The sequence below is a fragment of the Capra hircus genome, chromosome 19 (genome assembly GCF_001704415.2).
Source record: "Capra hircus breed San Clemente chromosome 19, ASM170441v1, whole genome shotgun sequence".
Classification (NCBI taxonomy): domain Eukaryota; kingdom Metazoa; phylum Chordata; class Mammalia; order Artiodactyla; family Bovidae; genus Capra; species Capra hircus.
In genome coordinates, this window is record NC_030826.1 from 25,171,080 (window position 1) to 25,185,181 (window position 14,102).

The 14,102-nt window shown below is 51.0% G+C and overlaps 1 protein-coding gene across 1 annotated transcript in view; it reads left to right on the forward strand.

The window, feature by feature from the left end:
• Positions 1-14,102, forward strand: part of PITPNM3 (PITPNM family member 3) — a 94,842-nt gene that overhangs the window by 37,328 nt on the left and 43,412 nt on the right. Inside the window, exon 4 of the mRNA XM_018064454.1 lies at positions 13,515-13,562. Within this exon, the coding sequence (XP_017919943.1) occupies positions 13,515-13,562 (48 nt within the window). The remainder of the gene's footprint in view (positions 1-13,514; positions 13,563-14,102) is intronic.

The following is a 14,102-nucleotide window of genomic DNA, read 5'->3' on the forward strand; positions in this document are numbered from 1 at the left end:
TATTGTATCCTTCCTCTTTGCTGAACTCATTTATTGGTTTTATTTTGGGGCGATTCCTTAGGATTTTCTATTTATTCTGCCTCCAAATAGAGGTAGTTTCACTTCTTCTTATCCAATCTGGATGCTTTTTATTCCCTTTCCTTGTCTCATTTTCCTGACTAGATTCTCCAGTATAATACTGAATAGAAGTGATAAATAAGAACCAGGCTTCTCTCATGGCTCAGTGGTAAAGAAGCTGCCTGCCAATGCAGGAGACATAGGTTCTATCCCTGATCTGGGAAGATTCCACATACCAAGGAGCAGCAAAGCCCACGTGCCACATGTGCTGACCCCAAGCCCTAGAGCCTGGGAGCCACAACTACTGAGCCCACCAGCTTCAACTGCTGAGGCCCAAGTGCCCTAGAGCTGATGCTTAGCAACAACAGAAGACACCGCAATAAGAAGCTTGTGTACCAACTAGCGAGTAGCCCCTGCTCACAGCAACTAGAGAAAAGCTCATGCAGCAACAAAGACCCAGCAACAATCAGAAGCAAAAATAAATAAAGTGATGAGCGCCAACATCTTACCTTGTTTCTGATCATAGGGGAAAACTTTTAATTCTTTCATCATTAAATATGATATTAGCTGTGGGGTTTTTTTTTTTTTTTTTTTTGTAGTAGTAGTCTTTTATGTTGTTGAAGAAATTCCCTCCAATTACTGGTTTCTTGAGTGGTTTTGTAAAGGATGTTAGATTTTGCCAAATGCTTTTTCTGCATCTATTGTGGTGATCATGTGGTTTTTATCCTTTATTATATTATAACGATTGTAATACAATATTTTGTCCTTCAGTGTATTACATTGATTGATTTTCATGTATCGAACAATGTTTCATTCCTGGGATAAATTCCACTTGGATCTTGCCATGTCACTAATCTTTTATGTTCAGGGTTTACAAATCTCTTCCAGATTAATTTATACTAATAGTCTATGAACTGTCACTCAAGAGACTCTTTACAATCAGGGCCCTTCTTATTTTGAAACAAACTTTGTGTCATCAAGGCCACATTCTCATTGAGACAAAGGGAGCAGTCGTTGTCTAGGTGTCCTTGATCAATTTCTCTGCCTCCAGCTTTCCAGAGAGCTATGTTTTTTCCCTACTACTTACCTTCTGACTCTAGTTTATAACCTCATTTCTAGATATGTAGTTCTTAAAGAGTGGTCCCTGGACCCACGAAATTAGCATCACTTGGAAGCTGTCAGAAATATGAACTTTGGACTTATTGAATCAGGATCAGTAGGTCTCAGAATCAGTTTGCTAGCCCTTTGGGAGATTCTGGTGCTTGCTAAATTTCAGAGCCATTTATGATTATGATACTAAGTTGGTTGAAGGAACCCACAGATCCATTTTCCTGTACTCTACTTCCTTCAGTCATTGAGTTTGCCATCTTTCTTCTACACTGTTGGTTTTCCTCTAATATTTGTTCATATTTGGATACACACTCTGCTTTGTGTTTGCAGTTCCCCCTTAGCCTCTCTCTGAGTGGTGTGATATGTCTGTTTACTGCAAGCTTCCACCATCTTATTATTGGGGAGGGTCGGAGCTGCTTCTGGGTGAGTTGAACCATTAGTCTCTGGGTATTTTGCTCCTCTTGGGTATTTTCAGCCTCCCAAGCTGTCCTGTCCCTCAAACTCGGCCCTTCTCACACCTGGGCATGGATGCCTCTGCGTATGAAAGCAGGGGCTGGTGAGTGGGGTGAGGGGGCATTCCAATCACCTGGCTTCTCTCCCATGGAAGCCCAGACAGTGGCAAAACCGTCTTTTGCTTCTGTGTTTTCCACCTGTGACCCTGCCAGTCCCTCTGAGCTGCCTCCACCTTTGGCTCCAGACTTCCCTTTGCAGGATTGAGGTTATGGTTTCCTTTCACATGGCTTGGTTTTATGGACATTTGACCTTCACAGTCACACAAAGGCTCTACACAGAAAAGGGTCTCACACTAGAGTTTATGCTCTGCTGTTGCCATCTTGAAATTCTTAATCATTTTAAACAAAAACCCTGTATGTTCATTTGGCCTGGGTCTTGCAAATTCTGTAGCTAGCCCTGCTGCCCTCCATCCGATCCCTCTATGTCCTGCCTTTTAGGGGTGCCTCACAGTCTCTGATATGCCAGGACATCCTTTCCTATTTTACAGTGCTGTGAAAAATGAAAAAGTCAAAGTGTTAGTCACTCAGTCATGTCTGACTCTTTGCGACTCCTATGGACTGTAGCCTGCCAGACTCCTCTGTCCATGGAATTCTTCAGGCAAGAATAATGGAGTGGGTATCCATTCCCTTCTCCAGGGGATCTTCCCAACCCAGGGACTGAACCTGGATCTCCTTCACTGCAGTCAGATTCTTTACCATCTGAACCACTAGGGATGCTACTAAAGATTAACTCACATAAAATGGTTAATGTTATTTTCTGGGGGTTTGGGACAGGAGAAAAAGGCTAGATCAGTTTGGCAGTTGACCAACTTTAGCCAATCCTACTCTGATGCTTCTAAAATAGACAGAAGGAAGTATAAGTCCCCCTGGCCTGGCATGTAAGCCCATCCTGATTCTACCCTTTCTTCTAACAATTGTCGTTGTCTATTGTCATGATCCCTGCTGGAGTCAGACAGCCCTGCAATGGCTATCATGAAGGATGCCATGAACACTGGGACTGTCAGGTCATGGCTAGATCTGGCAGTCTCAAGGTCATCTCTACTCTGGTATCCATGACTTCCAGGCCATACCTCCCTCTTCTGTTCACACTGAGTTCCAGCCAAATGCCCAGGGGCTGCTTGCTGACTCTCAAGCCCACTTGAGCTTGTCTGTTTTTCCCCCCGTTTCCTCTCCAGCTCTTATAATTCTGTACCCTTCCCCAGTGAACCTCCCTGATGGCCCAGTCTCTCCCAGACCACCTCCCAGTTGCCCAGCATAGCTTGCTTGGGCCACCGGTGTAGTACTGACCTGTGTGCCTTTCTGGGTGGGTACTCTGCCTCCCTTTCTGCACCTGAAGCAGTGAGGGCCTCATCACGCATTCATGCCCTCCTTCCATCATTTATGCATTCAGAACACATGTACTGTGACTTATTCTGTGTCGGACCCTGTGCCGGTCAATGCTGGGGACACAGTGATGACTCAGAAATAGACTCAGAATTGACTGGCTCCCAGACTTGGGGGTGGGGCGGTTACAGGCCAATGAGCTAATTACCCTAACAAGAGTGAGAACAAGGTCCAGAGGGATCAGAGAAGGACATAGAGCCAGAGCTGAGACATGAGGCATGAAGGAGGCCTCTCGGGACTCTGGACAGACCCATGAGGCTGCAGCAGGAGGAGGGGATGGCAGGTGTAAAGATGCGGCGGGAGGCACGAGAAGGCAGGGAAGTTCGGGGAGCTGCACAGAGTTCACCTTGATGAAAGTTGGGGTGCTAGATATTGGGCTGCTGCTGCTAAGCTGCTTCAGTCATGTCCGACTCTGTGCGACCCCACAGATGGCAGCCCACCAGGCTCCCCCGTCCCTGAGATTCTCCAGGCAAGAACACTGGAGTGGGTTGCCACTTCTTTCTCCAATGCATGAAAGTGAAAAGTGAAAGTGAAGTCGCTCAGTCGTGTCTGACTCTTTGCGACCTCATGGACTGCAGCCCACCAGGCTCCTCTGTCCATGGGATTTTCCAGGCAAGAGTACTGGAGTGAGGGGCCATTGCCTTCTCCGAATATTGGGCTGAGTGGTGGCCAAAGGAGTCCAGCGGTCTGAGAGAAGAGGTAGGCGTGGGGATGTTGAAGATGAAACCCTGAGCATCAGGGTGAGGAGTTGCAGCCCTCTCAAGAGTATCCCTGGGGACCCATGGAGTAGTTTAAGTGGGAGTGACAAGCCATATTTTAGAAAGATCATTCTAGAAGGTAGTGTAGAGGATAACAGGAGGGACCAGGAATGAGAGTAGAGGGCATTGTGATGGACCAGGTGAGAGGTAATGAGAGTGAATCTTTTCTTTAAAAATTTATTTCTTCTTGGCTGTGCTGGGTCTCCACTGCTGCAGGTGGGCTTTCTCCAGCTGCAGGGAGCAGGGCCTGCTCTCCAGCTGTGGTGCGTAGGCTTCTCATTTTGGTGACTTCTTTCGTCGTGGGGCACAGGTTCTAGGGCTCGCAGGCTTCGGGAGTTGCTGCACGTGGGCTCCGTGGCTGTGCAGTGCACGGGCTTACTTGCTCTAGGATCTTCCTGGACCTGGATCGAACCTGTGTCCCCTGAATTGGCAGGTGGATTCTTAGGCACTGGCCCACCAGGGAAGTCCGGAGGGCGAATCTTGACCTTGCAGCTCAGCAGAGGCTCAGTGTCTGGGGAGCACCCTGAGCAGGGAGGGAGGTGTGTGGTTTTTTCCTTCTCAGCCCTACTTCAAGAGTTGAGTTCCCAGGCTGGCAGAACCTGGTTCAGACCCCCAAGTCTTGGCAGATCATGGGTCTTCAGCTGCTCATATTCCTGCTCCATGGGGTCTTCCTAGATACTTTTCTGACATGTTAGAAGCTGAATTCCTGATTCCTTCTTCCCCAAGGCCCATCTGCCTGAATGGCTTCCCCAGCGGCCACGCCATCCTCCCAATTCAGGTATTTGGTGATTGCGTGTCTTTTCTTGCCCGCCCACTTTGCTCCTCTTGCTCTTGGGGAACGCACAGTTTGATGGAGGGGGATTGGAAAGAGGAAATATAAAATCACTCAGGAATCATGAGCAGAATACACTGTAGCAGCATCTTCTTGGAGGAGATGACAGAGCTGAGATGCGTGTGTGAGGTTGGGACAGGCAGGACTCGTGGGTGACAGAGGACCAGCCCTCCCAGTACCCAGCCCTCCCTGTGTAGCCTGTCATGTGTGTAGTGGTTACTGGCAGCTTCTGCATTTGAAGAAAACTCTAGCCAAGGCGAGGCTGTTGGGCCCAGGGGCCCTGGAAATCTTAGGCCAAGTGGGGTCTCATTTAGACAGAGGCAGAGACAGCTGCACATCTGGTTAATCACCCTCGTCCTGGGAGCCCGCTAATCAGGAAGCTGGCTTCACTGCCTCCAACTCCTCTGCACGCCTGCTGGCGGCTGCAAGGGAAGACAGAGCCGAGCCAAGAGTCAGCGGCTGGGCAGGGAAGGCCAGCTTCCCGCTGCTCGGGCTCCACACCTCTCTTGTCACACAGCAAGCTCCTTCTTGTCCAGGTTCGTGGCCTTACCAGGCCCCTCGGACACCGGGCTCAGGCATGCAAGCTTCAGTAACCCTGAAGGTCGGCTCCAGCTTCTGGGTGCTTCTCCCCAGCGCTCCTGACAGACAGCCCCTTCTCCATGCCCCCCTGCTCACCCCTCTTCAACCCCTGACACCCCAATTCAGGAAGCACTGTCCACATGGCCTGAGGCATCGCCGGAAGCCTCTGCTCTAGAAAGCCCCTTTCTGGGACTTCCCCGGTGGTCCAGTAGCTAAGATTTCACGCTCCCAGTGCAGGGGACCTGAGTTCCATCCTTGGTCGGGGAGCCAGATCTCACCTGCCACAACTAAAGATCCTGCATTTGTTGTTGTTCAGTCGCTCAGTCGTGTCTGACTCTTTGAGGTCCCATGGGCTGCAGCATGCCAGGCTTCCCTGTCCATCACCATCTCCCAGAGCTTGCTCAAGCTCAAGTCCATTGAGTCGGTGATGCCATCCAACCATCTCATCCTCCATCGTCCCTTTCACCTCCAGCCTTCAATCTTTCCCATCATCAGGATCTTTTCCAATGCAGGCCACAACTAAGAGAGAGAGAGAGAAAAAGATCCTGCCTGCTGCAACAAAGACCTGATGCAGCCAAATAAATAAGTAAATTAAAAAAAAAAAAAATAGAAAGCCTTCCTGCCCCCAGTAGGAGGCAGAGGTCATGGGAGAGCCTCCATCAGGTGTGGGGCATTGAAAGGGACCAGATCTGAAATCGGGTTAGTGACTTTCTCCTTCTGAGCCTGTCTCTTTATCTGTGAAGGTGGCCTTTTCTGCCCAGGTGTGAGATCTCAGTGACCTAGCAGGTGGGTCAGCACTGGGCAGACCACAAAGCCCCTGCAGCCCAGAGGGAGCCTTTCTGGTTTCCACCACTGAGCCCACATGGTGAGGGGAGCTCTGACCTCCCTTTCTAACAGTCTTCCTTCTGCCCAGGTGACACCAGTGTGAATCTGTACCAGCATCTCAGTGACACCCCCTCCTGGCTTCTTTCCACCCCTACACCACTGCTCCACCACCCCTGCCCCCAGTCTTACTGCCCCAGCTCCACTCCCCCACCAGGCATTATGCCCACTGAAATCTTGCCCAGGCTACAAATCCTATTTCCTTTCTGGTAATGAAATATTGCTTGATATCAGCATCTTTTAAACCATCCAGGTGAGTTGCTTCCAGGGCCTGGCATGAGAACAGGGAGGTGATGGACCAGACCTAGCTCATCCCTCGGCTAGACACCTCCCCATTCCCTAGGGTCTGGCAGAGAGAGAGCAGGTCCTGGAGAAATGCTGGAGGTCTATGTGCTGTGGTCAGGGCTGCGACCTGTGCTCTGAAAAGCCCCAGGTTTGGGGTGGTGGTGTTGTTGTTCAGTTGCTAAATTGTGTCCAACTCTTTGTGACCCCATGGACTGCAGCACACCAGATCTCTCTGTCCCTCACTACCTCCCAGACTTTGCCCAAGTTCATGTCCATTGAAACAGTGATGCTATCCAACCATCTCATCCTCTGCTGTCCTCTTCTTTCGCCGTCAATCTTTCCCAGCCTCAGGGTCTTTTCCAATGAGTCGGCTGTTTACATCAGGTGGCCAAAGTATTGGAGCTTCATCTTTAGCACCAGTCCCTGGATTTGGGATGAATGATCTCAATGCTGAATGATTTCATCTTCGTATCTGTGCTTTGTAAGTGCCGCCTGATGGACAGTGGAGCATGTGCCGGGGCCTGGGACCTTGGTTTACGCGTGGTGCTGTCCACATGGCCTGAGCCATCGCTGGAAGCCTCTGCTCTACAAAGCTCCCTTTCCCTCCCTTCCAGGATGGGCTCTTGGCCTCCGCTTTCCTGCCCTCTGGCTCCCTGGCCCCACCCAGCTTCCTCCTCCCTGTACGTGCCCACGGAGAGCTACTCTTTCCCCAAGCAGGGGCCTGGGTGCCGGGAGAGTTGGGGTCAGAGTCATAGATCTCAGTGTCTCAGGGCAGAGCAAGTGTCCCCGCCAGGGGCTGTCAGGGCTGCAGTGCATTCGGTGGGTGACTCAGATAAGCAGATCTCTCACCCAGCCATCCAGGGACCTAAGGCATTTTGATGCAGAGGCTGCAGTACTCTTGGGAGTCGCCTGCCTGCCCAGGGGGTTGGGACAGCAGGCAGTGGGAAGGGTGGATGCATGGCGCCCAGCTTTCTTGCTCTCAGTCATGGCACAGTGCCCAGGTCTGGCAGCTGGTGGGAGGGGGAAGCTAGTAGCATGTGGCTGCTGGGTTTGGGGGCCAAGTTGAGGAGCGGGGCCCCCAGGCACCTGTGAGTGTCTACACTCACCTCTTGAGTATCCCTGTGCATGAGAGAGCATAACATTAAACAGCAAATAAAAGCCACCCAGACAGGTCAAGAGAGGACAAAAGGAAAAACTGTATTTTTTAGTGCCTTTTAATCTTTTTTCTTTTTCTTTTTCGCCACATCGCGGGGCTTATGGGATCTTAGTTCCCCAACCAGGGATTGAACCGGTGCCCTTGGCAGTGAAATCATGGAATTCTAACCACTGGACCACCAGGAAATTCCAGTTTTCTTTCTTTCTGAACGAGGGCCCCTGCATTTTCATTTTGCGCTGGACCCTGCTAATGATGTAGGTGGTTTGGGGCACAGCAGAAATGTCAGGAGACTCAAGTTTGGAGGAGTCAGCAACTCCCTCTGCCTATCCAGGCTCAGTTTCCTTCTCTGCTGCGTGCCTGCTCCCCCACTCCTGCCTTTCCTTGGGCTCAATGTACAGCAGACACAGTCCTATTTCCTCTCCCTGTCAAAGCTCTCTTTGCCCCGAGGCTCTCAAGCTGTGAGAGCCTGCCACACCCTCCCTGGGGTCCCTGGGTCAGAGTGAGTCTCTGCCTCCTTCTTGGTCATCTCACCTTGACTTTCTCATCTCTGCATCCCCCACGGCTCCTGGCACAGTGCTCAGCAGAGAGATGAATAGAAGGGGTTTTGTAAGTGAGTGTCTTCATCTCCATGTAAGGCTTCTGTCCTGCTGGGTGGAGGGAGCCGACTGGCCCTGTGGACTCAGCTAGTTCTCAGACCGCATGCTCGTGTTCAGCTCTGACCCATACATCTGACATCAGATGCGGGGTCTGCAGTCACCTCATCATGCTGGTGGTGGGGGCTACTCTGAGAGGGTGCCCAGGCCTCTTTTCCACCTGGGTCTCCTCTCTAGAGCACATGACCCCTGGCCTGGGGAGCACCGTGAGCTGGCACCCAGCACTAACCACTGGGTCTCTCCACCCCACTCCATCTGGAGTCGTGCTGGTGACAGAAGAGACACTGCCTGGAACCAGTTGTTAAAAGTGTTGATAAATAAGCAAATGAACCAACAATAAGCCCAATCCTGGTGGCTCAGACGGTAAAGAATCTGCCTGAGATGCAGGAGACCTTGGTTCAATCCCTGGGTTGGGAGGATCCCCTGGAGAAGGGAACGGGAACCCACTCCAGCATTCTTGCCTGGAGAATTCCATGGACAGAGGAGCCTGGTGGGCTACAGTCCATGGCAGGCTGCAGACCAAAGTCTCAGACAGGACTGATGCAATCAACACTTTTACTTTCACATCTTGAATGGCTGCTGTGTGCCAGGCTGTGTGCTAAGGACTTTGCACTCATTAATCATTTGATCTTCACAATAACTCTCTAGGTAGGAGCACCACTATCTCCATTTCGTAGATTAGAAGACTGAGGCTTGCAGAGGTGAACTTGTCCAAGGGTACGTGTCCAGGATTTGAATCCAGGTGTTTAACCATAATGCAGTACAACCCAAGGGCTTTCAGTACTTGTAGGCTCCTCAGAGACCATTGGACCCACACTCAGTCAGCCAGTCAGTTCAGTTTCTCAGTCGTGTCTGATTCTTTGTGACCCCATGGACTGCAGCATGCCAGGCTTCCCTGTCCATCACCAACTCCCTGAGCTTGCTCAAACCCATGTCTGTTGGTGATGCCATCCAACCATCTCATCCTCTGCCGTCCCCTTCTCCTCCTGCCTTCAATCTTTCCCAGCATCAGGCTCTTTTCCAATGAGTCAGTTCTTCTCATCAGGTGGCCGAAGTATTGGAGCTTCAGCTTCAACATCAGTCCTTCCAAAGAATGTTCAGGACTGATTTCCTTTAGGATTGACTGGTTTGGTTTCCTTGCAGTTCAAGGGACTCTCAAGAGTCTTCTTCAACACCACAGTTCAAAAGCATCAATTCTTCGGCATTCAAAACCTGGTCCACTGGTGAAGGGAATGGCAAACCGCTTCAGTATTCTTGCCTTGAGAACCGCATTAACAGTATGGAAAGGACCCACACTAGATTGTGGGAATGAGGCTCAGTGAGGGAGAGGGACTTGCCTCAGTTCACACAGCGAGTCCATGGGAGCCTGGAAGGGAATCTCAACCTCCTGACTCCACCTCTATGCTCTTTCCACTCTCCACTCCTGCCTTTGAGGGCACCCAGGGGCTCTGATCCCATGGAGGAGGGAGACAGATTGGCATTCAGGTGACGTGAGCTGAGAAGGCAGCCCTGGCAGACAGAGGGCTGCGGAAACAGGGTGATGGATTCTGGTGCGTGGCAGCTGGGATGGTGGAAGGGAGTCGCCCATCAGCTCCTGGATTATTGGTGGGGAGGTGGCAGAGGTTCCTATACGGGAGCCACCCTTGAGTCTGCAGGGAAGGGACCCGCAACTTTGCCCGGGGAAGGGCTTGAAGGGCCCCCAGTAGAGGCCTGGAGGCAGCTTTTCTCTGTGTCCCAGAATCTTCCTTGGATAATTGGAGTCTTTAGGGGAAGCTGTGGACACATTTTTTTTTTTTTTTCCAGAGAACTAACTCAGACTTGCTCAGGAAGCTGGGGATACCAGACCTGGTGTCTGTAGGTTCTGCCATCAAGGTCGGAAAAGAGGGTCCTACCTGGACAGCAGGATTCTGCCTCTAGCTAGAGATTTCAAGCTGGAGGTGTGACCTCTGTGTTGCCTGCCCCGCTCCCTACATGCCAGTCTGACCACTTCTGTGCTGCCCCCCAGGTCATGGACCCTTGTCCTGGCAGAGCGGGGGGACCCTTCAGCAGGGCAGAGTGAGGCCTTCCATTGGACAAATGTGTATAATTGAGCCCCCAAAATGTGGTGCCAGAGAACCAGGGCCAGGACTCCTGACGCCAAGGGGCTCCTCCTGGCTAAAGATCCTTGGGGGTGGGGGTGGCTCCCTGTGGGCTGAGGCTGAAGACCTGGGACTCCAGTCCTCAGAGTCCAGCCTTGCTCTGGCTACAGGGGTTTTTCTAGATCCTGGGGATTCAGCTCAGGTCCCTTTCTGAGCCCTCCAGTCAAGTGGGGTGGGCTCCAGGTAGACATTTCAGAAGGAAGGGATTTGACCATTGCTGAACCTGACCCTGTGAGGCCCTTGGGATGCAGAGATGACCTTTGAGAACAGAGGTCCTGAGAATTGAAGCCTTTGAGGGGCAGGCAATGTAGATCAAAGCCTTCGTGGAAGACGTGGCCCCGGGATTGATTCTCAACCTAGCTGGTAAGATACAGAGGGTTTGAAAGAGAAAGATGGAAGAACCGTAATGATGTACCAGTGATTTGGCTGGTGGGGGTAAAGCAGGAAGGGATGCACAAAGGTTGGCGCTGTGGGCGGGGGCCACTTTAAGGAGAGGCTTTCTTGCCAGGCTCAGAGTTCGGTGATGGGAGGGCAAGAGAGTGGCTTGGGAAGGCCAGATTTCAAAAGATTAATCTGGTGAAGTCAGAGGCAGAGAAATCCAACAGACCAATATAAATACCAGAGAGGTGAGTGTCTGTTAAGTGTCGCCCTTACATCCGCTGCGCCTGGGTGTGTGAATCCGTACATACACCTCTCTGGAGAGAAATGAGGCAATAAACCTCAGGAGTCTGAAAAAGGCTCCTGCCCTTTGACCCAGAATTGTCCTCCTTTGGCTGTATTTTAAGGAAACCATAAAACATGCAGAAAGAGCTTCAATCACAAAGATGTCCTTCACAGCAGTAATTATAATGGTGAGATTCTAAAAGTTTCTGCCAATAGGATACTTTTATTTTTATTTTTAATTAAAATTTTTATTGGGGTATAGTTGCTTTACAATGTTGTTTTATTTTCTGCAAGGTGAATCAGCCATAGGTATACCTGTATCTCCTCACTTTTCGGATTTCTTTCCCATTTGGGTCACCACAGAGCAATGAGTAGTTCCCTGAGCTATAGAGTAGGTTCTCATTGGTTATCTATTTTGTACATTTACAATAGGGATGCCCTGGTAGCTCAGCTTGTAAAGAATCCGCCTGCAATGCAGAAGACCCTGGTTCAATTCCTGGGTCAGGAAGATCCGCTGGAGAAGGGACAGGCTACCCACTCCAGTATTCTGGCCAGGAGAATTCCATGAACTGTATAGGGGCCACAAAGAGTCGGACATGACTGAGTGACTTTCACACACATGTACATAGTAGTGTATATAAGTCAATCCCAATCTCCCAGTTCACCTGGAGAAAACCGTAATTCCAAAAGATCCGTGCAGGCCAGTATTTATTGTAGCACTATTTACAATAGCCAGGACATGGAAGCATCAGCAGAAGAATGGAAAAAGCAGGTGCGGCACATTTATACAATGGAATATTACCCAGACTTTAAAAAGGAATGGTATTGTGCCATTTGCATAGGAAAGGTATGATGGATTGCTAATAGGATAATTTTAAAGGCAACCATGATGTAGTTTGGGCTTCCCGAGTGGTTCAGTGGTAAAGAATCTGCCTGTCAATGCTGAGGACAGTCGCAAAAGAGTTGGACACAACTGAGCGACTCAACAGCAACAACAATGATGTCGGCTCTCAACAGGAGATTCCAAAGCCACTGGAGTGATATTCATAGAGGCTTCATAGCTTTATTGGAGAAGGCGATGGCACCCCACTCAGTACTCTTGCCTGGAAAATCCCATGGACAGAGGAGCCCGGTGGGCTGCAGTCCATGGGGTCGCGAAGAGTCGGACACAACTGAGCGACTTCACTTTCACTTTTCACTTTCATGCATTGGAGAAGGAAGTGGCAACCCACTCTGGTGTTCTTGCCTGGAGAATCCCAGGGACGGGGGAGCCTGGTGGGCTGCCGTCTGTGGGGTCGCACAGAGCAGACACGACTGAAGCAGCAGCAGCATAGCTTTATGTATTTATTCATGCTTCCACTTGCAGTACAAAGTGTGTTTTGTGCTTCTTTATTATCTATGACGCCTTTCAGAGCCAACCACCGTTCATCTATTTGTTGGGAATACAGAGATAAATGACATAATCCCTGCCCACAGAGGGCTGGTTTGATCTCAGTTGGCCCCAAAAAAATGTGTATGGAAAAAAGCCTGGAAAGAATGACATAGAATGGAACCAGTTTTTCCTCAGTTGTGGGATTATAAGGAGTTTTTCCCTTTTCTATGTTGGTTGGAGTTTTCCAAATGTTCCATAAGGAGCTTGTATTACTTTCATAATTATAGAAAAAAGCTTCTAATCAAAAGACAGGAGCTGCTGCAATAGCTTAAGGAGACAGGATGGATTTCTATATTTAGGGAGTGTGTGTGTGTGTGTGTGTGTGTGTGTGTGTGTGTGCGCACGCATGCGTGCTTCATTCATTTAGTCATTCAATGAATGCTGACAAGACACACAGTTCTAGGCCCAGGGACACTCCAGGGCACAGTACAGAAGCACCTTCCACTGGGGAGTGCCAATCTGGTGAGCTAGGAGAGGGCAAGGAGGAGAGAAGGAGCCTGACCCCCAGCATTCTGTGACTGACTGAATGTGGGGATGGGACGGGGTGGGGGGTCATAGGTGATTCCCAGGCTTGGTGAGAAGGTGGTGCCTTCGTGGAGACTTGGGAAGAGGCGCAGTTCCAGGACCCACTCTGTGGTCGTGGTGCATGTAGGCAATCTGCTGAACAGATGTCCAGGAGGTGATGTGGATCCAGTACTTAGGAGAGAGGCTGGACTAGAGGCAGAGCTTCCTGGTTGTCTGCAGTGCCGTGGTGACCCGCATGGGAGAGTAAGAGCAGGGAGAAACCCACATAAGCATCCGCTTTATGAAGGTGAGCAGGCAAAGGTGAAAAGGTGTCCAGGACACACCTCCCCAGGCAGTGGCATCAGGGCTTCTGGTTCGTCGTGTATAAAGAACCCAGATCTGGGGGTGGCAGGGGTGGGGCAGGGCATGAGGGGGTGGGGGAATCCCTCCGCCCACCCCCTGCTCGGGGAGGGAGCAGCCAGACGGGGGTGCTGAGTTGGCCACTGTGGCCTCCTGTGTCCGGCCAACAGTGACGGGGTGTCCACTCACCTGTCTGTTCTTCTTCTGCAGGAGAAGGGAGCACGCCGTGCACTTCCAGCCTCCTCCAGGAGAAACAGCGTGAGTGGCCCCCTACTACCCCCCAGGTGTCTCTTTTTGTTGGAAGGGTCCAAACTCCCTCACCCACTTGGGTGGTAGGGTCTTCACCACTGCATGGGACCAGAGGGCTGGGGCCACTGTCTGCCTCTGGGGCCTGAGGCTGGGGGTGCCAGGAGGCGGAGGCCAGCAGAGCAGGTGGAACCACGGGAAGCCTCGTGTGGGGTCTGCTTGTGGGCAGAGAGGGTGGGGGAACAGGAATGGGGAGCAAACCCTCTGAACCTTTGAGATCGACTCTTTTGGGTGACTCAACTTCCAGGAACCACAGTGGGTGACACAGTAACCAAGGCTGTGCCAGGGCTCAGGACCCTTAGGTCCCATCACTCGGAGGCCGTGTCTGCAGAGTGGGGCTGCCCAGGTGCTTGTGGTCCTTCCAATGATGCAGGCTTCTCCAAGTTTCCTTCTGCCTGTGTTTTCTCAAGAGGCCGAGCACAAGGTTAGACCCAGGAGAGATTTGGTAAAGATGTCTGTTTCTGACACCGCAACCTCAGGGCATCTTTCTTG